General features: G+C 43.6%; 1 protein-coding gene across 2 annotated transcripts in view; it reads right to left on the bottom strand.

Annotated features, from left to right (window-relative positions):
• sphk1 (sphingosine kinase 1) overlaps positions 1–7,460 on the bottom strand; it is a 49,196-nt gene extending 41,736 nt beyond the window's left edge. Inside the window, exon 1 of one of the 2 annotated variants that reach the window (XM_008104372.3) lies at positions 6,602–7,460. In XM_008104372.3, the coding sequence (XP_008102579.2) occupies positions 6,602–7,445 (844 nt within the window). In that variant the 5' untranslated portion in view covers positions 7,446–7,460. Of the gene's footprint in view, positions 1–6,413; positions 6,551–6,601 lie in introns of those variants that run through there. The other variant, XM_062970637.1, reaches the window with a different exon arrangement.
• Positions 7,461–22,725: the final 15,265 nt, after the last annotated feature.

Raw genomic sequence — 22,725 nt, 5'->3', positions numbered from 1 at the left:
CCGTAGAACTTCCACCAGAAACCTCGGCAGCTTTCTTTTTAAGCCCCAGGATATGGAGATACAGATATGCGGATATGCGGATACACGGATATGCGGATCTCTGCAAAAGTTCCATTCTTTGTCCTGGCCAGAAAACTGTACCCTCCAGACATTTCATGAAGTATCTGCCACACAAACAAATATAATGGGGTAGGACCATCATTGCCCAAGTCTGCACTGCACAATGAAACAGGAACATATACTTTCAAGCCAGGAACAGAAATTTGTCATTATTGACACTTTTTAGAACCTAGCTGCCTGGTCATCTGTCCAGACAGATTCGGTTGTGTACTTTTGACATGGAACAATGAGGTGCTATTCCTGGGTTATACATGGCTGTTTCTGTTAGCCAACTGCATGACCTTGACTCTCAGTATTTACATTCCTCTCCAGCACATCCATGTTCCAACAGCCAGTAGTAAGTGTTTTTCCATTTAAGAAACTGTACCCATGTTGTCAGCATACACCCAATGAGGAACCAACGTGTATAACCCGGCAACATCATCCTGTTGTTTCCTGGCACAAGTACACCACGAAAGCTGTCTACACAGATGGCCATACAACAAGGCCTGACTAATTACAGTAATGATGGAAGCAAAGTAATACCCACATTTTTACAAGAAGGCTTTCTTGAGAAAGCGAGAGAGAACTAGAAATGCCAAATGTCCAAGCTGAGTTCAGAAAAGATAAAGGCACCAGGAAATCATATTGCAAATGTGTACTGGATAATGGAACACCCCAAAGTGTTTCAAAAGAAATTCAACTGGTATTTTATAGATCATAATAAATCCTTGAGCCCCTCGTGGCACTGCGGATTAAACTGCTGAGCTGCAAAACTTGCTGATTGAAAGGTTGGTGGTTCAAATCCAGGGAGCAGGGTGAACTCCCGCTGTTAGCTCCAGCTTCTGCCAACCTAGCAGTTTGAAAATATGCAAATGTGAGTAGATCAATAGGTACGTCTTCGGCGGGATGGTAATGGCACTCCATGCAGTCATGCTGGCCAAATGACCTTGGAGGTGTCTATGGAGAACGCTGGCTCTTTGGCTTAGAAATGGAGATGAGCACCAACCCCCAAAGTCAGACATGACTAGACTTAATGTCAGGGGGAAACCTTTAACAAATTATCTGACTGTATAGATTATGAGAAATTCTCTCTATAATTTTTAATTTAATTTAATTTTCTATAACCTTTAACAATAACCTATACTCTGGTCAAGAGGTCTCTATCAGGCTAGAATAGAAGAATGGTTTCCATTAGAGATAACATTTTAATCATTCTAGTTAATTTATATGTAGAACAATGTTCTAAGAACATATGAAACAGAAAGGATTGGCAGTCTCAGACATGGAAAAGCAGCCATGAAGTAACTAAGGATTTTCAAACATGAAAACAGGCCATCAAATTCCAAAATTAGAACCATCCAGTCCATAGTATTTTTGATCTCTAGGTAAGGGTGTGAAGGCTGGAAAGTGATGAAAGTTGACCAAGAGAAAATCAATTTATTAGAAATGTGGTGCTGGAGAATAATACTATGGATACTATGGACAGTTGTTGTTGGTTTTTTTGTTTTTTTTTTGTGTCAGGACCAACCGGAGTTGCTTCTGGAGTGAGAGAATTGGCTGTCTGCAAGGACGTTGCCCAGGGGACGCCCAGATGTTTTGATGTTTTACCATCCTTGTGGGAGGCTTCTCTCATGTCCCTGCATGGAGCTGGAGCTGATAGAGGGAGCTCATCCGCGCTCTCCCCGGGTGGGATTCGAACCTGGCAGCCTTCAGGTCAGCAACCCAACCTTCAAGTCACAAGGCTTTTATCCCCTAGGCCACCGGAGGCTCCTGCCAGTTAAAAAGATAAATGAATAGGTGCTAGAGAAAATCAAACTTGGACTCTAACTAGAAGCAAAGATGGCTAAATTAAAGCTGTTGTACTTCTGACATATTATGACATGATTTGTAGTTTAGTGAGGTATCAGCACTCTTTGCCAGAGATGTTTTAAAACTGTAACTCACAAGATTTCATAGCATTGAGCCATTGTGGTTAAAACAGTGTTAAACTGTATTAATCCTACAGAGTATATGCACCTGAGAAAGACCGCATTACAGGCAGACTGATTCAATCTAGGAAGGCAACAGTCCTGAGTTTGCAAGGCCTGAACAGGGATCCCAGAGATCTCTTCTCCACTGGGTGCTCATGACTTGTCAGCAAATAACAAACATTGGACTGGTCAGAAAGAGCCAGGGCCTAGTTACTGATGTCAGCTACCCAACCAACAAGTTGAAAGAAACTTTTCTTCATTTCTCTTATCCTGTTGTTGTTCTCAGTCAAATACTTTTTCAAAACTGTAGATCAAAAGGGCAAGATAAGTCTTGCAGAGCGATGTAAAGGAACCACCACCTACTAGTGCTCCTGTGGACTATATACTAACCCTATGATCTGCTGCGTGGGGCGAGAGGATGGAAGATGTCCCCATTTAAAGATACTTTGTGAAGTGGTTTTACTGGTTTGTTTTGCTTTTTAATATATCCGGTGCTTTGGACAGATACTGCTGCACAGTGTACACTGGGTGAGGCACCTGTACATTTTAAAAAGATGATTGAGTGCACACAGGCTTGCCTTGTCCAACAGGTTTGTATCTGGAAATCAGAGTAAACTATTTGTCAGGGAGAAACAACAACACACTTTTCACAGCTTAAGGTTCGCTTTCAAAACACATCTCCAAGACTATAATTATGCAACATGCCATTTTATCCTTTTATCAGTCTTCCTATGGCATCACAAAGTGGCTCACTGCCACTGAAAGGCCAAAGGATTTGCACTCCTTTTCATCCATGGGCTCCTACAGGTTCAGGAAATGCTCTCTTCTGCTTCAAACATCCCTAGGACCTTCTTATCCCTCACAGTTTCACCTTTGGAGCATCTTCCTCCTCAGTTCACCCATGTTCATGCAGCAACTCTTACAATTGTCATTTTCACCTTAGGCATTCATCAGGAAATAGTAAAGTGAAATAGTGAGAGAAACGGTGGATAGTATGTGTGCAGTACAGTTCTCTGTATATCCACTCCCAGACATTGTGTGGGTATACAATACCATAGATAATAGTGAAGCCTATTGAAAGGAAGGACATAGCATCATGCTAAAACCTGTAAAATGTCTATGGGGCATATTTTGTCGGAAGTGGATAAACACAACTGTGAATAAAGTTTCAGGTTATGGGAGTCATGCTATACTTTCACCTTAGCTGTTGCAACATATTTGAAGCTGGATCCATATGTTCTGGTTAAGATCTCCTTATTACAGTACTATGGATTCACCCCACTTGAATCAATGGTAGTAGAGTAAGCAGTGCATTGCTCCAGGCCCACCAGCCATTCAGCGTCATGCTGCTTTCTGTACCTGCCCTGTCCTCCCACAGACACAGCAATGACTTGGTGAAGGTGACATCAGCTACATGGTGCCCTGGCTGGTATGGGCTCTGGAGATAATGTTTTTCCTTCAAGAGGCCCACAACAAGAAAGCTGAAGCTCATGGAGATTTCCAGTACCACATATTCTCCTATATGAAAGATTTGGGAATCAGAATTGAGAGATACTGCTGATAAAAATTCAAGGAAGCACAACTAGTTTGTTTTCCATACATATCTATGTAATCAGACTTTCAACAGAAGCAAAGCTCATGTGGGAAGAAAGAAGAAATACCACAGAGGAGTTGAAACTTTAAAGCCTCTTTGCCTGCTGTCAAAAACAAGATACCAGGCAGATGGACTTCAGGCTGATCTAGCAATGCAGTTCCCATGTTCTTTAAAGGCCAAGTAAATTTAGATTTCCCATGGTCTAGTTCAATTACAGTCTACACATGCAGTAGTTTATTCCAGAGTGCATCTGCACTAGTTCCAAAGTGGTTGGCATGCACCAGGAAAACAATTAAGGGAGGCACAGAAGGAGTAACATGTGTGTTTGTGATGGGGTGGGTCTGAACATTTTGCAAAATGTCAGATTTCCAAAGTGTAAAATAATAGTATATTTCAAATATATTCTCTGAAGCAAGCCTTCCTACTTTTGATGGAATTAAATCTTATTCTAATTTCTAGTTTACAATTCAGACAGTGTTTGCATATGGAAAATGCTGTTCTTTCAAGAGTGTAGAAGAATCCAGCAATGCAGGATAGCGGTGGCGAGAATAGAGTTGCTAATCTGGAAGGGGAGGCGCTTGCCCACCCCTCCGCAACTCCTCTTTAATATAACCTATGCAGTTCCAATGACTTGAGCCAGGCTGCTGCAAAATTAAGTCCTTCGGGATTTGGAGTTTGACAGATAAGCTTCAAAACCGTGGAACGAACAGGCTAACACTAGGAGATGTGGCAGCTTTCCAAAAGAAATCAGCTGCATCTGGGATCCTAAAGAGAACTGCGCCCAAGGCCGTCCACTCCAGCAGGTGCACGGCTGACCCAGGTCACTCTGTGGATGGTGGCAAATGCCTCCCCACAATCCAGGTCAGGGTGCCTAAACCAGCCAAAGGCATATAAGTTATTTTGGCACAAGGTGCAGGAAATCCCTCAAGCCCTTCTTTCCTCCACTAGCAGTGAATACATTAAATGGAATTAGATAAGTAACCATTTGTTTCCTTTTCATGATCCCAGGAACCTGATGCCTGACTTTGCATAATGCCGGGGTTGGCCCCAGGCAGGCGTAAAATATAATTCTGGAGCGATTTAGTCTGTTTGCCCTGTGTATATCTTTAAATCAGCCACAATGATCTGACTTGAAGGTGGACAGCCTTATCCTAGCACCTACATTTATTTGCATTATCTCCCAGTAAGGCAGGTGGGCAAACTGCAGATGTTTCTGGACTGCAATTCCCAGCATTGCTTATCACCAACAACGACAGCTGGGCATGATGGGAATAGTAAAGGTAAAGGTTTCCCTTGGACATTAAGTTTAGTCGTGCCCAACTCTGGGGGTGGTGCTAATCTCCATTTCTAAGCCAAAGAGCTGGCGTTGTCCATAGACACCTCCAAGGTCACATGGCCGGGATGACTACATGGAGCACCGTTACCTTCCCGCTGTAGAGGTGCTTATTGATCTACTCACATTTGCATGTGTTCTAACTGCTAGGTTGGCAGAAGCTGGGGCTAACAGTGGGAGCTCAGCCCGCTCCCCAGATTCTAACCGCTAACCATTCAGTCAAGCAAGTTAAGCAGCTCAGCGTTTTAACCTGCTGTGCCACTGGGTTCCCATGATGGGAATAGCAGTCTAATAATACAGGGAGAAGTCTGTGATTTGCCGCTGCTAATGGAAAATATATTTCAATACGTCTTCTACATCCATTTTATAAACAACATTTATTACTGGAAAGAGTGTTTTCCCCATTCTTAGAAAAGTGGAAGCATTGTTACTCCCATTTGTGAGAGAACAGAATGACTGAAAAGCAGGCAAAAGTTATCTAAAAGGACAGTCTCCATCAATCACAAAAAACCTTTCTTGGAAACTAAATATAGGTTGACTATGTCTTATCTGGAATTTCAAAATCCACCAAAATCCAAAACTGCCCCCAGAGGTAGCTGTCATAGTGACACCTTTGGCTTCTGATTACTCATTGCACACAAACTTTGCTCCATGCACAGAGTTATTAAAAATATGATATAAAATTATCTGTGTGTAAGATGGCTATGAAACATTAATAAATCCAGTGTTTAGACTTGGGTCCCATCTCCAGGATATCTCATTATTCACATGGAAATACTCCAAAAAAAATGTGGGGAGAAGTAACTTCTGGTGCCAAACATTTCAGAGAAGGGATGCTCAACCGATATTATAAACTTAAGCTGTACTAGGTTGCTGTGCGTTTTCTGGGTTGTATGGCCATGTTCCAGAAGCATTCTCTCTTGAGGTTTCACCCACATCTATGGCAGACATCCTCAGCAGTTCTGAGGTCTGCTGGAAACTAGGCAAGTGGGGTTTATATATCTGTGGAAAATTCAGGGTGGGAGAAAAAAACTCCTTGGTTGGGAGATTTCCCCCAGGCAGGAAGCAGCCGGGCTTTGAAGCTGACAGGCCATTCAATGCCAACTGCAACATTCACACCTGCCTTAAACAGACAAGAGTTCTTTCAAATAAGGCAGGCATGGGCAAACTGGGGCCTTCGGGGTGTTTTGGACTTCAACTCCCGCCATTCCTCACAGCCTCAGACCCTTTCCCCTCAGCCGCTTAAGCGGCTGAGGGGAAAAAGGAAGGGGTCTGAGGCTGTGAGGAATGGCGGGAGTTGAAGTCCAAAACACCTCGAGGGAGGGCCCAAGTTGGCCCATGCCTGAAACAAGGTCATGAAACTTTTCCGGCCCCTGAAATTTTGAAGAAGGCATACTCAAGCTGTAGTACAGACCTTTTAAAAAAGCTTCTCCTTGTTGAGAGCTGTCTTGAGCTCCAGCTTTGCGCACAAGCCCAATAAGCCCTGACTTATTGGGGCGCAAGGAACGCGGGACCTGGATAACCAACTTCACCTGCGCGCTTTCTATGAAGGAAGTGCTGCTTCCCGGTGAGGAAGGCGTGCGTGCGGGGCGCGAGTCTCACCTGGTCTCGGGGGCGGCCTGGGGGCGGCCAGGCGCCGGATCTCGCGGGCCCAGGTCTCGGCCAGGCGCCGGTTCTCGGCGGGCTCGCGGGAGACGCAGGCGCCGAAGGTGCGCACGAGGCGTTGCCGCGAGGTGGAGGCGTCCCACCAGCAGCAGCCCTTCCTGGCCGGGTAGAGGAAGAGCGTGAAGAAGGCGGCCGGGGGCGGCTGCGGGGCGCCGGGGCTCTGCACCGCCTGGCAGCCCACGCACTCCGACAGGCACACGCTCCACGAGGACGAAGAGGTAGTACCGCTACTGCTGCTGCTGCTACTGCCGCCGCCGGCGGGTCCGTCCAGCCTTCGCACGCGGAGCTGGGCGTCCTTGGTGAGGCTCAGGGCGTAGTTGGGCTGCGGGTCCGGCGCGAGCGAGAAGACCCCCGAGAGCAAAACTTCCTCGCTGTCTTCTCCTTCCTCGCAAGGAGCGGCGCTTGCCCTGCGCTCCATGGCCGCGGCTTCATGGACTTCAGGAGAGAGAGAGAGAGGAGGAGGAGGCAGGAGGAGCGCTCCGGTCTCCGTCCGGCTCGGCACTGAAGGAGGCGGCGGAGCGGAGCGGAGGGGAAGGGAAGGCAGGGGAGGGGAGGGGAGCGGAGGCGGCGCTGGGGGCGGAGGAGCCCCCCGTGGAGGCGCCGGCTCTTTGCTGCCGCGGGCAGGCCGCTCCCGGGAAGCGCAGGGGCTCCTCGGGGCGGCTCCGGGGTCAGGGATGGGCAGGGCAGGGCAGGGCGGCCCCCAGGGCCCCGCCCGGGGCAAAAGCAAGAGGGAGGGAGCCAGGGAGCGAGGGCCGTCACTCACGGGCGCCTCCCGTGTCATAATTAGGGGCCCCGCCTCTGGCTGGTCACTCAGTCCCCCCGGGGCACCCACCCGGCACGTGGCCGCGGGGTTCCTGTCAAGCCCCCTCTGCCCCCCCCCCCGCACTCACCACGGAAGGCACGCGGGCGCCTCAGGGATCGGGGGTTTGTGTCTTCACCATCCTATGGAATCCAGCGCTTTCTTCATTCCCCATTTGAAGCTGCATTACATGGTTGTCCAAGGCTTCCAGGGCTGGCATCACTGGAGTGTTGTCTGTATCTTCTTCTGACGTTTCGCCTGCGTCCGTGGCTGGCATCTTCAAAGGATCTTCCCAAGATGCCAGCCACAGCTGCTAAAACACCGCCATACAGCCCAGAAACCACATGACACCCTTGCCTTCCTCCTTGACCAGTGATTCCCAACCTTTTTTTGACCTGGGACTACTTTGACCAGGGTCCACTCTCCAACATTAGTACCAAATGGATTACGAATCAGTTTTTGGTCAGCTTCACAGTCAGTTTGGTTATTTGGGGTGCTGATTCAGAAAATTGCATTGGATAGACCACATAGAGCCCCCGATGATGCAGCGGATTAAACTGCTGAGCTGCTGAACTTGCTGACCGAAAGGTTGGCAGTTCAAATCTGGGGAGCGGGGTGAGCTCCCGCTGTTAACCCCAGCTTCTGCCAACCTAGGAGTTCGAAAACATGCAAATGTGAGATCAATAGGTACCACTCTGGTGGGAAGGTAATGGCACTCCAGGCAGTCATGCCGGCCACATGACCTTGGAGGTGTCTACAGACAACGCCGGCTCTTCAGCTTAGAAATGGAGCTGACCCCCAGAGTCAGACACGACTGGACTTAATGTCAGAGGAAACCCTTTACCTTTACATAGGCCACATCAGCTCTAGTTTCTGATGCAGAACATATTCCATCCAGTAGTCGCCACCTGCCTGCCCATAGAAAACCATATTTAATAATCTAGAGCTGATGTGTTCTATCAAATGCAATTTTCTCGATCAGCACCCCAAATAACCCCAGGAATAGGTCTCAAAACAAAAACACCAAGAATAAAATATTTTTTGGTTGGGCTGTGTTATTATCCATAGTAGTAACAGTGAGGCCATGGACCATATTTTCATTCTTGCGGTGGTGGTCCACAGACCACAGGTTGGAAACTACTGTCCTTTCCAAAGGTCAACCAGCGGCTGAGGAGGGATTGGAGCCCTCTTTTCCAGAGTTGCGGGTCAACGCTCCCACCAGTCCACCGTTCTGCCTCCTTCAGAGGGTGATTCTGCACAGCCAGTTAAACCGAGTTAGGAAGTGGGCTTAAAAGGAACCAGTTCCAAAGTGGAGCACTTACACAATCATCCCAGTGACTACTTCCAGCCTGGGATGGCAGCCACAAATAGCCACTGAACACAAATCAATCCAAGCCCAGAAATCGTGTGTTTCTTACCCCGGACTGCCAGAATGTGCTGATGTGTGTGCATCGTCATGACGATTCAGGATCAGCTTTAGAGAAAGGCAGGTCACAAGAAAGGGAGGCAAAGGAGCAGAAAGTGTGTTGTCAAAGGCTTTCATGGCCGGAATCACTGAATTACTGTGAGTTTTCTGGACTGTATGGCTACGTTCTAGCAACATTCTCTCCTGACGTTTTGCCTCATACAGACAAGAGTTCTTTCTCCCACCCTGGACTTCCTACAGATTTATAAACCCCTCTTGCCTAGTTTCCAACAGACCTCACAACCTGTGAGGATGCCTGCCCTAGATGCAGGCAAAACATTCTGGAACATGGCCATACAGCCTGGAAAACTCACAGCAACCCAGAGCAGAAAGTGAATGTTCCCATGGGAACAAAGTGGTTTCCTCTCAGGGTGAGGGTTGTTTGTTTACCTTCTGGCCATCTGTGTTTCCAGGTTTGTAAAATGCCCTGTCTTGACAGGCTCTTTCCAAACCTGCATGGGATATACTCTGATCAGCAGATGCTGTGGCTTATTCTGGGTTTCCAGTGTTTATTTAAATTTTTAAAAATGCTCTTTCAGGCTTAATTTGTGCTGCAGCACACATTGGGGGGTACATTTTGTGGACACTATAACCTCAAGACACCTTAAAGCTCCACTGTAGTGTCTATGTAGAAATTACCCAATGTCCCACAAAGTTTAATGAAAGTAAGCTAGCTGTTGCTGGGGGGCACATCTACACTAATCACTTAATGCAGTTTGAAGGCTGCTTGACAGCATGGTGTTTATATGACACATGCTGCAAACGGGCACTGCAGCGCTCTAAGGGCATTAACATAAATTTGGGAATAGTCCAAAACAGACTTCTTAATGAACGTCAGTGCACTTTAATGTAAGCCACATTGCACAGCAAAATCAGTTAAAGGACAGGGTGCTCCAGTGATCTGCACATGAGCATCATGGAAGGGAGTTGAAGAAACCCTGCATCCTTCATGACAGTGAAGCCAGCCTCTCTGGTGCATATAAGTGCCATCAAGGCCTCAAACCAGTTCCAGGACATCCCACCTAGTCCACATACCAAAACTGCTTCCATCTCTGGTCAGCGTAGATGTGCCCAAGGAAGCATCCTTGGAGCTTACAGCACATGTAACTTCTCTATCCCTGTGAGCTGATTAGGTTACAACATTTCTACAGGTACAGTGTCTTCTCCGTCATGGCTGTGTGTCCTCCCCAGGCTGGACTACAGCTCACATCACCCTCCAACCCACACAGTCATTGTCCTGTGCTGACTGAAGATGATGGGACATGTAGTTTAGCAATCCAGATAACAACCGGTGGGGAAAATTGTCTGTTGCCATAGGCCTTCATAGAGATGACAAAAAGGCAGGATGGAGCTATATCGAAACATCTCAGGGCACGTGTTAACCTTGGCAGCTGTGAAGGGACAATGTCTTGGTGTCTGAATTCTTTTTTGAGGGCCAAATGTCCTGGTGAGGATTTCATGTACACTTTTCATTCCTGAAACACTGCCTTCATAGTTTCACACAGTCTCTCAATAATGTGAAAATTGTGATTTGTTGTCATGTCATGCCAACACTTGGATAAGCAGAACAGCCACCTACATCTGGCTGCATTTCTGCGATTTTGAAACTGCATGGCAGACCAAAATTCAGTAGGAAAAGACTTTCCAGCATAGAAATACAATGCTATGAAAAGATACAGTGTGGAGACTTCTATCTTTCATACTTCTGTTTTGTTTTTTTAAAGTAAACCATTACCACAGTAATTTATCTTTCTGATACTGGAAATAGATCTTACTGAACTGAATGAGGCTATTTTCCTGTGCCTCCATTGACATATATCTTAAGCTGTATTGTATCTCCTGCAATGCCTCCAACATCTATAAATCTTCCACCCATGAAGTGGCTCTCTTACTATGTATGGAAAGCCCTACAACCAAGGAAGAGGCTACACCAAGACATTGAAGGAGGTCACCTTGTTTGAATGATGTGTCATATCTATGAAGTGACAGGCAGAAATGCCAAGCTAACGCTTCAACAAGCATGGCTCCAGATTTCCTTCCCACTCAAACCCAAGGACAGGCTGCCATCTTTCTTTATCTCAGTTTAGCTTTCTCCTTGAAGCAATGTCAGAAGGGTTAAGAGACGTCTGTTTTCCCCCCCAAACTACTCCAAATGTCCATATATGTTATTAGCTGTGTAGAATGAGGCAGGTCAACAGGTGTGGTTTGTCATGTGTGAAAGAGGTAACATTAGCAGATGGATTGTTTATTCACCCCTAGATTGTGGAATGATCTGCCAAAAGAGCTTCGACAATGGAATTTGCTATCTGAATTTAAAACAGCAATAAAGATCTGCCTCTTCCCGGCTAGCTAGATGACTTTGAAATTATGATTTTTAAATTAATTAATTTTATACTATGTACTAGCTGTTTCAGTATGTGTGTGTGTATTAATTAAATTGATGTTTTGCGTTATGCATTTTAACTGATTGTATATCTTGTATTTTAATATGTTATTCCATACCTCAATCTATTTTGTTGTTATTATCTATTAAAATTACCTTCCACTCAATTATTAAAAATGCAAGAGTACTGTCATCTTTTTAGTGTGACCATGCTAATCCTGCACTTAATAAATGTGTTTACTCAAGTGTCAATCCAACTGATGCCTTTGGAATTTGCTTCCAATCTGACACTAGGAAGTTATTTGGGAAGAATTATTAAAATATGAGTTCACTTAGAACATTACTTAAAAGCAGCTTTCCAAGCTCTGCCATGTACGTGCCACTTGAAGGATTGTTACAGCTATTGAGTCAGTTTCTTCCACATCCATATGTCATCACCTATCCATGGGATGAAATCCAGGGCCCATTTATACAATTACTAGCTGTGCCTGGCCACACGTTGCTGTGGCGTTGTCTGGTGGTATTGGTGAGAAATTGTTGAGGTAGTGGTGGTATTGAATGTCTGTTGTATGGTTGTCTTTATGTTTAGTATGCATTTGGTTGTTTGTGTACTGTGAAAGTGGTGAGAATAGAGGGGGTCTATGTCCCTGTGTAGTATTGTATAGTATTTATACATTGTCCATGTGTTGTGAATGCTTGGATTGTGTCCTGCTGCATAGTAGAAAGGGTTGGGCTGGATGGCCCTTAGGGGTCTCTCCAAACTCTTGTGCCTGTCCCCTGGGCTGAGTAGGTTCCTAGAAGACCAAGTGGGCGGAACTTAGCCTTGTAACTGGCAGCAATTGGATAAAAACAATTATTCCTCTCCCTCTAATTAGGACTTTATTTTTCTTTTCTTTTTGTTGTATCAACCTAGAGCCGTGGATGATGGGTTGTGTTGTCAAATTTTGAGGTTGGGGGGGCCTGTAGTTTTGTTGTTTTGTCCGCTGCCCTGATGCCATCACTCTTTTATATATATAGATAATGGTATTATTCCACTTCAACTTCAATGGTTCCAGCTAATGGAAACATGGGATTTATAGCTGTTAGTCAAAAGCACTAGAATTTTTCCCTGGCTAGGAAGTCTAAAGTCCATAACTGACAGGGATTCAAACCCTGGCCACCAGAGTTGTCAGACTACATTGGTTCTCTCCTTTGAGTTTATTGGCACCAAATGAGTTGTGGCTTATTCCTGTGGCAAGAATCTTAGATTGTGCACTAGAATTACATTCGGGCCTTCATATCCACAGACCCTGTATCTATGGATTTAATCATCTGATTGGAAATTTATATATTTTTGGAATCTGCAAAATCAAATCCCCAAAAACTGATCCAGGTCAATATGGGGCAAATTTCTGATGCCCTGGTCAACCTCATTCCAGGTGACAAACAACCAGAAGGACTCCCTCCTGTCTCCACAGCAGCATGGGTGGCGATGGTGAACCACCTCGGGGCCAGTTCAGGGTACAATATGCCATTGTATACTCAGAAGTGTAGAGCCTCCCCAAATATCCTGGATCCTGGAACCAAACCCCAGCAGATGGAAAGGGCCCTCTAGATTTGGAAGTCAGCATGGCTCACAGATTCATAGAGTTATGCATAAAGTAGGCAACTTCATAGGATGCTATGCCTTGCACTAACTGAGGTATCCAAACATTTTTATAGTAACACTAGCTGTGCCCGGCCACGCGTTGCTGTGGCGAAGAATGGTGGTATGGGAAATAAAGTATTGAGGAATTGGTGGTACTTAAGGTAAAGGGTAAACGTTTTCCCCTGACATTAAGTCCAGTCGTGTCTGATTCTGGGGGTTGGTGCTCATCTCCATTTCTAAGCCGAAGAGCCATCGTTGTCTGTAGACTCCTCCAAGGTCATGTGGGATGACTGCATGGAGCGGCGTTACCTTCCCACCGGAGCAGTACCTATTGATGCACTCACATTTACATGTTTTTGAACTTCTGGGTTGGCAGAAGCTGGGGCTAACAGTGGGGGCTCTGTCAGTTCCCCCAATTCAAACCTGCGGCCTTTCGGTCCAGAAGTTCAGCAGCTCAGCGCTTTAACATGCTGTGCCATCAGGGGACATTATTTCCTAAAGGTTGTGAATATACAATATTTCTGATATTTTTTTTTTGTCTGTTGGAGGCAAGTATGAATGCTGCAATTAGGAAAAATGATTAGGATGTAATGGCCTTGCAGATTTAAAGCCTATCTGTTTCCTCCCTGAGTGATTTTTTTGTTGGGAGGTGTTAGCTGGCCCTGATTGTTTCCTGTCTGGAATTACCTTGTTTTCAGAGTGGTGTTGTTTGCGATATTTTATATGCTTCTACTGTCTGTGGCCCTGAGAAAACAGAGGATTGGCCAGACTTTGATGATGGGAATCCTTTGTTGGGAGGTGTTAGCTGGCCCTGATTGTTTTCTGTGTGGAATTCCCCTATTTTCAGAGTGTTGTTCTTTATTTAGTGTTCTGATTTTAGAGATTGTATTGTTCTGTTTTATTATACCACATTAATTTTTATATATTCTGATTTTAGTGTTTTTGAATACTTGGAGCCAGATTGTATTCATTTTCACGGTTGACTGCAACACAATAATAATAATAATAATAATAATAATAATAATAATAATAATAATAGTAAGGATATTAATGATAGTAATAATAATGACTTTGGTAATACATAGTGCTTCACTGCCTTCTCAGCTTCCTTTCTGGAAGAATCCTTTCTTGGGAGGTGTTAGCTGGCCCTGATTGTTTCCTTTGTGGAATTTCCAATTTCCTTGCTTTATTTACTTTCTTTATTTCTTTATTACTGTCCTGGTTTTAGAGATTATATTGTTCTGCATTATTCTATCCTAGAAATTATTTCATATCAAAGTAGAATCTCACTTATCCAACATTCGCTTATACAATGTTCTGGATTATCCAACACAGTCTGCCTTTTCATAATCAATGTTTTTGTAGTCAGTGTTTCAAATTCATTGTGATATTTTACTGGTAAATTTGTAAATACAGTACAGTAGAGTCTCACTTATCCAACATAAGTGGGCTGGCAAAATGTTGGATAACCGAATATGTTGGATAATAAGGAGGCGTTAAGGAAAAGCCTATTAAATATCAAATTAGGTTATGATTTTACAAATGAAACACCAAAACATCATGTTAGACAACAAATTTGGCAGAAAAAGTAGTTCAATACGCAGTAATGCTATGTAGTAATTACTGTATTTATGAATTTAGCACCAAAATATCACGATATATTGAAAACATTGACTACAAAAATGCGTTGGATAATCCAGAACGTTGGATAAGCGAGTGTTGGATAAGTGAGACTCTACTGTAATTACTACATAGCATTACTGCGCATGGAACTACCTTTTCTGTCAAATTTGTTGTATAATATGATGTTTTGGTGCTTAATTTGTATAACGATTACCTAATTTGATGTTTAATCAGCTTTTCCTGAATCCCTTCTTATTATCCAATATATTTACTTATCCTGCCGGCCTGTTTATGTTGGATAAGTGAGAGTCTACTGTATATTGATCTATATATATAAAATGATAAAGTTGTTTGCGCAGTGACTATAACAACAAAACTAAACATCCCAGAAATACGAAATTTGGCAACACAATGCAAAAGGCTTGCCTCCAGGTTACAACAACACAACCACACCACAAAACCACAATCCAGACCCACAAAACACACAACAACGCATCATGCGATAACAACACAACTAAACGCCCCAGAAATACAAAACTTGGCAACAAAATGCAAAAGCCTTGCCTCCCAGTTGTAACAACACAACCACACCACAAAACCACACAGGACCCACAAAACTCACAACAACGCATTGTGACTATAACAACACAACTAAACGCCCCAGAAATACGAAACTTGGCAACACAATGCAAAAGCCTTCCCTCCAGGTTGTAACAACACAACCACACCACAAAACCACAAACCGGACCCATAAAACTCACAACAACACATCGTGACTATAACAACACAATTAAACGCCCCAGAAATACAAAACTTGGCACACAACTAAACGCCCCAGAAATATAAAACTTGACAATACAACGCAAAAGCCTTTTCTCCTGGTTGTAACAACACAACTACACCACAAAACCACAATCCGGACCCACAAAATTCACAACAACGCATCGTGACTATAACAACACAACTAAACGCTCCAGAAATACAAAATTTGACAAAACAACGCAAAAGCCTTGCCTCCCGGTTGTAACAACACAATCACACCACAAAACCACAATCCAGACCCACAAAATTCACAACAACGCATCATGACTATAACAACACAACTAAACGCCCCATACGAAACTTGGCAACACAACACAAAAGCCTTCCCTCCCGGTTGTAACAACACAACCACACCACAAAACCACAACTTGACAACACAACGCAAAAGCCTTGCCTCCTGGTTGTAACAACACAACCACACCACAAAACACAATCTGGATCCACAAAACTCATAACAATGCATCATGACTATAACACCACAACTAAACGCCCCAGAAATACGAAACTTGGCACACAACTAAACGCCCCAGAAATACAAAACTTGACAACACAATGCGAAAGCCTTGCCTCCCGGTTGTAACAACACAACCAAACCACAAAACCACAATCTGGACCCACAAAAGTCACAACAACGCATCGTGACTATAACAACACAACTAAACGCCCCAGAAATACGAAACTTGGCAACACAACACAAAAGCCTTCCCTCCTGGTTGTAACAACACAACCACACCACAAAACCACAATCTGGACCCAAAAAACTCACAACACATTGTGACTATAACAACACAACTAAACAGGATGGCCATCTGTCTGAGGGGTTTGGGTGGGCTCTTCCTCCATGACAAAAAGAAAGAAAGGGGTTGGACTGGATGCAAACTACAAATCCCAGCCCCCCATGGCATGGAGTCCATGCATTTCAATTAGAGGCCTCTTCCTTTTCCCTTTCCCCGCCATCCAACCCATTGACCCAGTTCCATGGCTCCGCAGGCAGGAAAGGCTGGGACAGATAGAGTGAAGGAAGGAGGGAGGGAAGGGAAGCGAAGGAACGCCAAGGACAAGAGCCCTCCCTCTCTGCCCGGAAGGCCAAGAGCAAAAGGGAGTGAAACACAATTGATCTGGTTATATTTACCCTCCTTTCTGACCAGTGTGTTCTTATCAGCAAGCTCAAGATTGGAGCAGAGAAAGGGAACAGGATAGGAATAAAGGAAACAAGGAGAGCACCCACTCTATCTATCCATCCACTCATCTATCCATCCACTCACCCACTAATAATAAACACCTACACAGGCAAGAATCAGCCATGCACTGAGTCTACAAGGCCATTCAGTGCTCATCCACCTCCCCAATTCACACTTGGCCTCCAAAAAAACAATTACAATAATAACAATGACAACAACAACAATAAGAATCAACACCATCACAGGCAAGAAGCAGCCAGGCACTGAGGTTGAGAGGCCAGTCAGTGCTACACTGGGCCTCCAAAAAACAATACAGTAGCATCTAACTTATCCAGCCTTCATGACCACTACAACAACAACAATAATAAACACCTACACAGGCAAAACAAAAAAAAGACTATTGTACCACAATAAGATGTAAACCTCACTCAGCAGAATCAGACATCACGATTAACAACAAACCAAAGACAACAGGGATTTCAAGCAATTATCAATCAACACAAAAATTGAAGAAGGTAACAGACTTCAAATACTACTACTAATGTGAGTATAAAGAAGAGTGGAGGTCACAGCATAAATACAACCTAATGTAGACTGACCAACACCACCAGACTAAGCCACAGCAACGCGTGGCCGGGCACAGCTAGTCATCTTATATTATCTGCTTAGAACTGGATTACATGAGGCCCCTTCTTCACAGTTGTATAAAATGCACACTGAAGTGGATTATATGGCAGTGTGGAGTCAAGATAATCCAGTGCAAAGCAGATAATATAAGATTATAAATGGGTTATATAGCTGTGTGGAAGGACCTTGAGTCTACATTGCCATATTGTGATCGAGGTGACCTCCCCTCCAGGACTTTGTAAAAGATAGTTCAAAAATCAAGACTTTATGTTCTATATTCCATATATTTATAGTAGAAGGTGATTGAGACTTTTTACTGGAGTTTACTGTGGATTATCCCTGCATTCTGAGGCAAGAGATAACAACTTCATGAATTGTAAAATCATGCTGCAAAAACTCCACTTCTATGAATTTCCATATTGGGTTCCCCAGATGTTATGAACTTCGTTCTTATCAGATATTTTCAATTGTTTATATCATTCATGATTCCCCTTTATGCAATGTAACCCACCTTTATGGATTCTCCCTTATTTCCTCGAAATCTACCTATCTGCCTATATGTATTTATACTCTTTGGGATCCCCGGAAAATATGTGTTTTTCCCAGCTGGGTTTATGTTCCAACTTTATTTTAATTTTCACTTTATCCCATATATTTGTCAAATCATCAAATCAAATGGGAAATATTATGACCCCAACGTGAACCTCGGCCCCATGACCCAGACCTCCCTTCCCAAAAAAACAAAAGGATAATCTGCCACCGTTTAATCCAATCCCATTCCGATCGCATGGACAATATAGGGTTTAGAGTCACCAAATTCCTAAAGGTGACTCGCCCCCAAGGCAAACATTGTCATATCCCAGGCCAGGACGCCGCTGGAAGGCACCCTGTGGGGCCCGTCAATGACGGCTCATCACCACCCATCACCACTTCCCGTCTGACACCCCAAGGCATATCTAAAATCTGTGAACGTGACAGGACCCCGGACACCCTTGATGGGTGCCATAAATTCCTTTAGAAATCGGCTGGGCCAGAATTAATCTGATATTTCCTGTCCGGTCACCTCATTGTTTCAACAGCTCCCGCCTCCTCCTCTCTGATTGGCCCGAGGGGGGACAAAAAACGGCTCCCCATTGGGCCAGCAGAGCAAGGCGGGAAACGAAAGCCCGCCTCGTTCAACCTCTCAGCCTATCCGCGATCAGATGGGCAGGGAAGCGGGGCGGGAAATTCAAGGGGCTGTCAGACCAAAACATTGTATAAATATGACTTTATTTGAAACATATGTTACGCTAGTAGATTGAATGATCGCTATTAGCGTCCTTTTCAGCTGAATTGCTCAATAAAAACTCCTTGGCGGATTTTCCTTCAACTTGGCGGACCTTCTTCATTTCAGGCTTCAGGTTGTATTGCGGCTTATATTCTCCTTTTGGCTTCGCCAAGGTCCGTTCCCTCAGGACCGGGTCGGGTCTCTGTTTAAGGGCCCGATCCCCCAAAGTGCGGTCGACAACATAATAATCCAGTGCAAATTAGATAATCTGTGGAAGAAGCCTAAGTGAGGCCTAAATTTGCCTGTCCCCTAACTGAAACCTGGCTGTCCCTTGGTTGCTAGGCAACGAAGTGGGCAGAGATTAGCCCTCTAAACTGGCAGCAATTGGATAAAAACAATTATTGCTCTCCCTCTAATTAGGACTTTATTTTTCTTTTCTTTTTGTTGTATCAACCTAGAGGCGTGGATGATGGGTTGTGTTGTCAAATTTCGAGGTTGGGGGGCCTGTAGTTTTGTTGTTTTGTCCACTGCCCTGATGCCATCACTCTTTTATATATATAGACTAGCTGTGCCCGGCCACGCGTTGCTGTGGCGAAGAATGGTGGTATGGGAAATAAAGTATTGAGGAATTGGTGGTAGTTAAGGTCAAGGGTAAACGTTTTCCCCTGACGTTAAGTCCAGTCATGTCTGATTCTGGGGGTTGGTGCTCATCTCCATTTCTAAGCCGAAGAGCCGTCGTTGTCTGTAGACTCCTCCAAGGTCATGTGGGATGACTGCATGGAGCAGCGTTACCTTCCCACCGGAGCAGTACCTATTGATGCACTCACATTTACATGTTTTTGAACTTCTGGGTTGGCAGAAGCTGGGGCTAACAGTGGGGGCTCTGTCAGTTCCCCCAATTCAAACCTGCGGCCTTTCGGTCCAGAAGTTCAGCAGCTCAGCGCTTTAACATGCTGTGCCATCAGGGGACATTATTTCCTAAAGGTTGTGAATATACAATATTTCTGATTGTTTTTTTTTTGTCTGTTGGAGGCAAGTATGAATGCTGCAATTAGGAAAAATGATTAGGATGTAATGGCCTTGCAGATTTAAAGCCTAGCTGTTTCCTCCCTGAGTGATTTTTTTGTTGGGAGGTGTTAGCTGGCCCTGATTGTTTCCTGTCTGGAATTACCTTGTTTTCAGAGTGGTGTTGTTTGCGATATTTTATATGCTTCTACTGTCTGTGGCCCTGAGAAAACAGAGGATTGGCCAGACTTTGATGATGGGAATCCTTTGTTGGGAGGTGTTAGCTGGCCCTGATTGTTTTCTGTGTGGAATTCCCCTATTTTCAGAGTGTTGTTCTTTATTTAGTGTTCTGATTTTAGAGATTGTATTGTTCTGTTTTATTATACCATATTAATTTTTATATATTCTGATTTTAGTGTTTTTGAATACTTGGAGCCAGATTGTATTCATTTTCACGGTTGACCGCAACATCATAATAATAATAATAATAATAATAATAATAATAATAATAATAATAAGGATAGTAATGATAGTAATAATAATGACTTTGGTAATACATAGTGCTTCACTGCCTTCTCAGCTTCCTTTCTGGAAGAATCCTTTCTTGGGAGGTGTTAGCTGGCCCTGATTGTTTCCTTTGTGGAATTTCCAATTTCCTTGCTTTATTTACTTTCTTTATTTCTTTATTACTATCCTGGTTTTAGAGATTATATTGTTCTGCATTATTCTATCCTAGAAATTATTTCATATCAAAGTAGAATCTCACTTATCCAACATTCGATTATACAATGTTCTGGATTATCCAACACAGTCTGCCTTTTCATAATCAATGTTTTTGTAGTCAGTGTTTCAAATTCATTGTGATATTTTACTGGTAAATTTGTAAATACAGTACAGTAGAGTCTCACTTATCCAACATAAGTGGGCTGGCAAAATGTTGGATAACCGAATATGTTGGATAATAAGGAGGCATTAAGGAAAAGCCTATTAAATATCAAATTAGGTTATGATTTTACAAATGAAACACCAAAACATCATGTTAGACAACAAATTTGGCAGAAAAAGTAGTTCAATACGCAGTAATGTTATGTAGTAATTACTGTATTTATGAATTTAGCAATATATCATGATATATTGAAAACATTGACTACAAAAATGCGTTGGATAATCCAGAACGTTGGATAAGCGAGTGTTGGATAAGTGAGACTCTACTGTAATTACTACATAGCATTACTGCGCATGGAACTACCTTTTCTGTCAAATTTGTTGTATAATATGATGTTTTGATGCTTAATTTGTATAACGATTACCTAATTTGATGTTTAATCAGCTTTTCCTGAATCCCTTCTTATTATCCAATATATTTACTTATCCTGCCGGCCTGTTTATGTTGGATAAGTGAGAGTCTACTGTATATTGATCATCTTATATTATCTGCTTAGAACTGGATTATATGAGGCCCCTTCTTCACAGTTGTATAAAATGCACACTGAAATGGATTATATGGAAGTGTGGAGTCAAGATAATCCAGTGCAAAGCAGATAATATAAGATTATAAATGGGTTATATAGCTGTGTGGAAGGGCCTTGAGTCTACACTGCCATATAATCCAGTGCAAATTAGATAATCTGTGGAAGAAGCCTAAGTGAGGCCGAAATTTGCCTGTCCCCTAACTGAAACCTGGCTGTCCCTTGGTTGCTAGGCAACGAAGTGGGCAGAGATTAGCCCTCTAAACTGGCAGCAATTGGATAAAAACAATTATTGCTCTCCCTCTAATTAGGACTTTATTTTTCTTTTCTTTTTGTTGTATCAACCTAGAGGCGTGGATGATGGGTTGTGTTGTCAAATTTCGAGGTTGGGGGGCCTGTAGTTTTGTTGTTTTGTCCACTGCCCTGATGCCATCACTCTTTTATATATATAGATAAAGCATGATGAAGCCCCTGGTGGCACAATGAGTTAAACTCTTGTGCCAGCAGGATTGATGACTTGGAAGGTTGGGTTGCTGACCTGAAGATTGCCAGTTTGAATCCAAACTGGGGAGAGTGAGGATGAGCTCCCTCTGTCCATTTCAGCTCTATGCGGGGACATGAGAGAAGCCTCCCACAAGGATGGTAAAACATCAAACATCCAGGTGTCCTCTGGGCAACATCCTTGCAGATGGCCAATTTTCTCACATCAGAAGCAATTTGCAGTTTCTCAAGTCGCTCCTGACACGAAAAAAAATGAAGTATGATTAACATACTGCAGGATACAATAATTCAATTTGTCTGTGATTCTGTTTCATGGACAAAAAAGCACTGTTATGTCTCATGAATATTGTTAATAATGGGATCCCATCCTACAGGGAGTGATTCATCTTCCTGTATAGATTATGATGTGCTTAAATTACACTCTCAGATTAATTCCTACATAGAAATTATGGTTTACTTTAGTCTACTCATTTTATTGTTTAAATTATGCTTTCAATTAAAATATTGCAGTTAAGGTAGATATTAAAGAGTTGACCCAGAGAAGTAGGAATGCATGATGTATATCATTCAGTTTAAATCTTCAATAGTGAAGTTGCAGAGAGCGAGAGATGGCTACAGAACAGAATTTGACCAAATTTACGCTCCCAATCCAGGGAATAGTCTGGTGTGACTGATTACAGTAACCTGGCCTAGTTTCTTTGCCAGTTCACTTTGTACAGTGCAAACACAGCTGCCAGCATTCCTCTGTGGCCCTGTGACTAGCATGGTCAGATGTGAATGACGGCCAAATGTGAATTAGGATAGATGAAATGCACAAAGTTACAAAATGTTCCTCAGTTGTTGAGGACAGCACTTTTAATGGGTGGAAGCCACTGGGCTTTTAAATGACTTTTGGGTGCTTCTTCTTCAAATTTGTTATCTATAAAATGGGGAAAGCAGTATTCCCCTACCTCCAAAATGTGGAGGTTGTTGAATGACTAGGTAAAGGCAAAGGTTAGATACCTCCAAGGTCATGTGGCCAGAATGATTGCATGGAGCACTGTTACCTTCTCGCATGTTTTCAAACTGCTAGGTTGGCAGAAGCTGGGGCTAACAGTGGGAGCTCACACCGCTCGCCAGATTTGAATTGCTGACATTTTGGTCAGCAAGTTCAGCAGCTCAGCAGTTTAAGCTGCTGTGCCATGGAGGCGGGGGATGCTTAGTTGAATGACTAAAGGAAATTAAACTCTTATTTGGCCCTGAAAACTTTTCTCGATACATTGGGAGCAAGGGGAATTGAAATCTTTCATGGT

The sequence above is a fragment of the Anolis carolinensis genome, chromosome 2, assembly GCF_035594765.1.
Source record: "Anolis carolinensis isolate JA03-04 chromosome 2, rAnoCar3.1.pri, whole genome shotgun sequence".
NCBI lineage: Eukaryota > Metazoa > Chordata > Lepidosauria > Squamata > Dactyloidae > Anolis > Anolis carolinensis.
The sequence above is the reverse complement of the archived record's forward strand: the minus strand, read 5'-3'. Positions and strand labels throughout refer to the sequence as shown.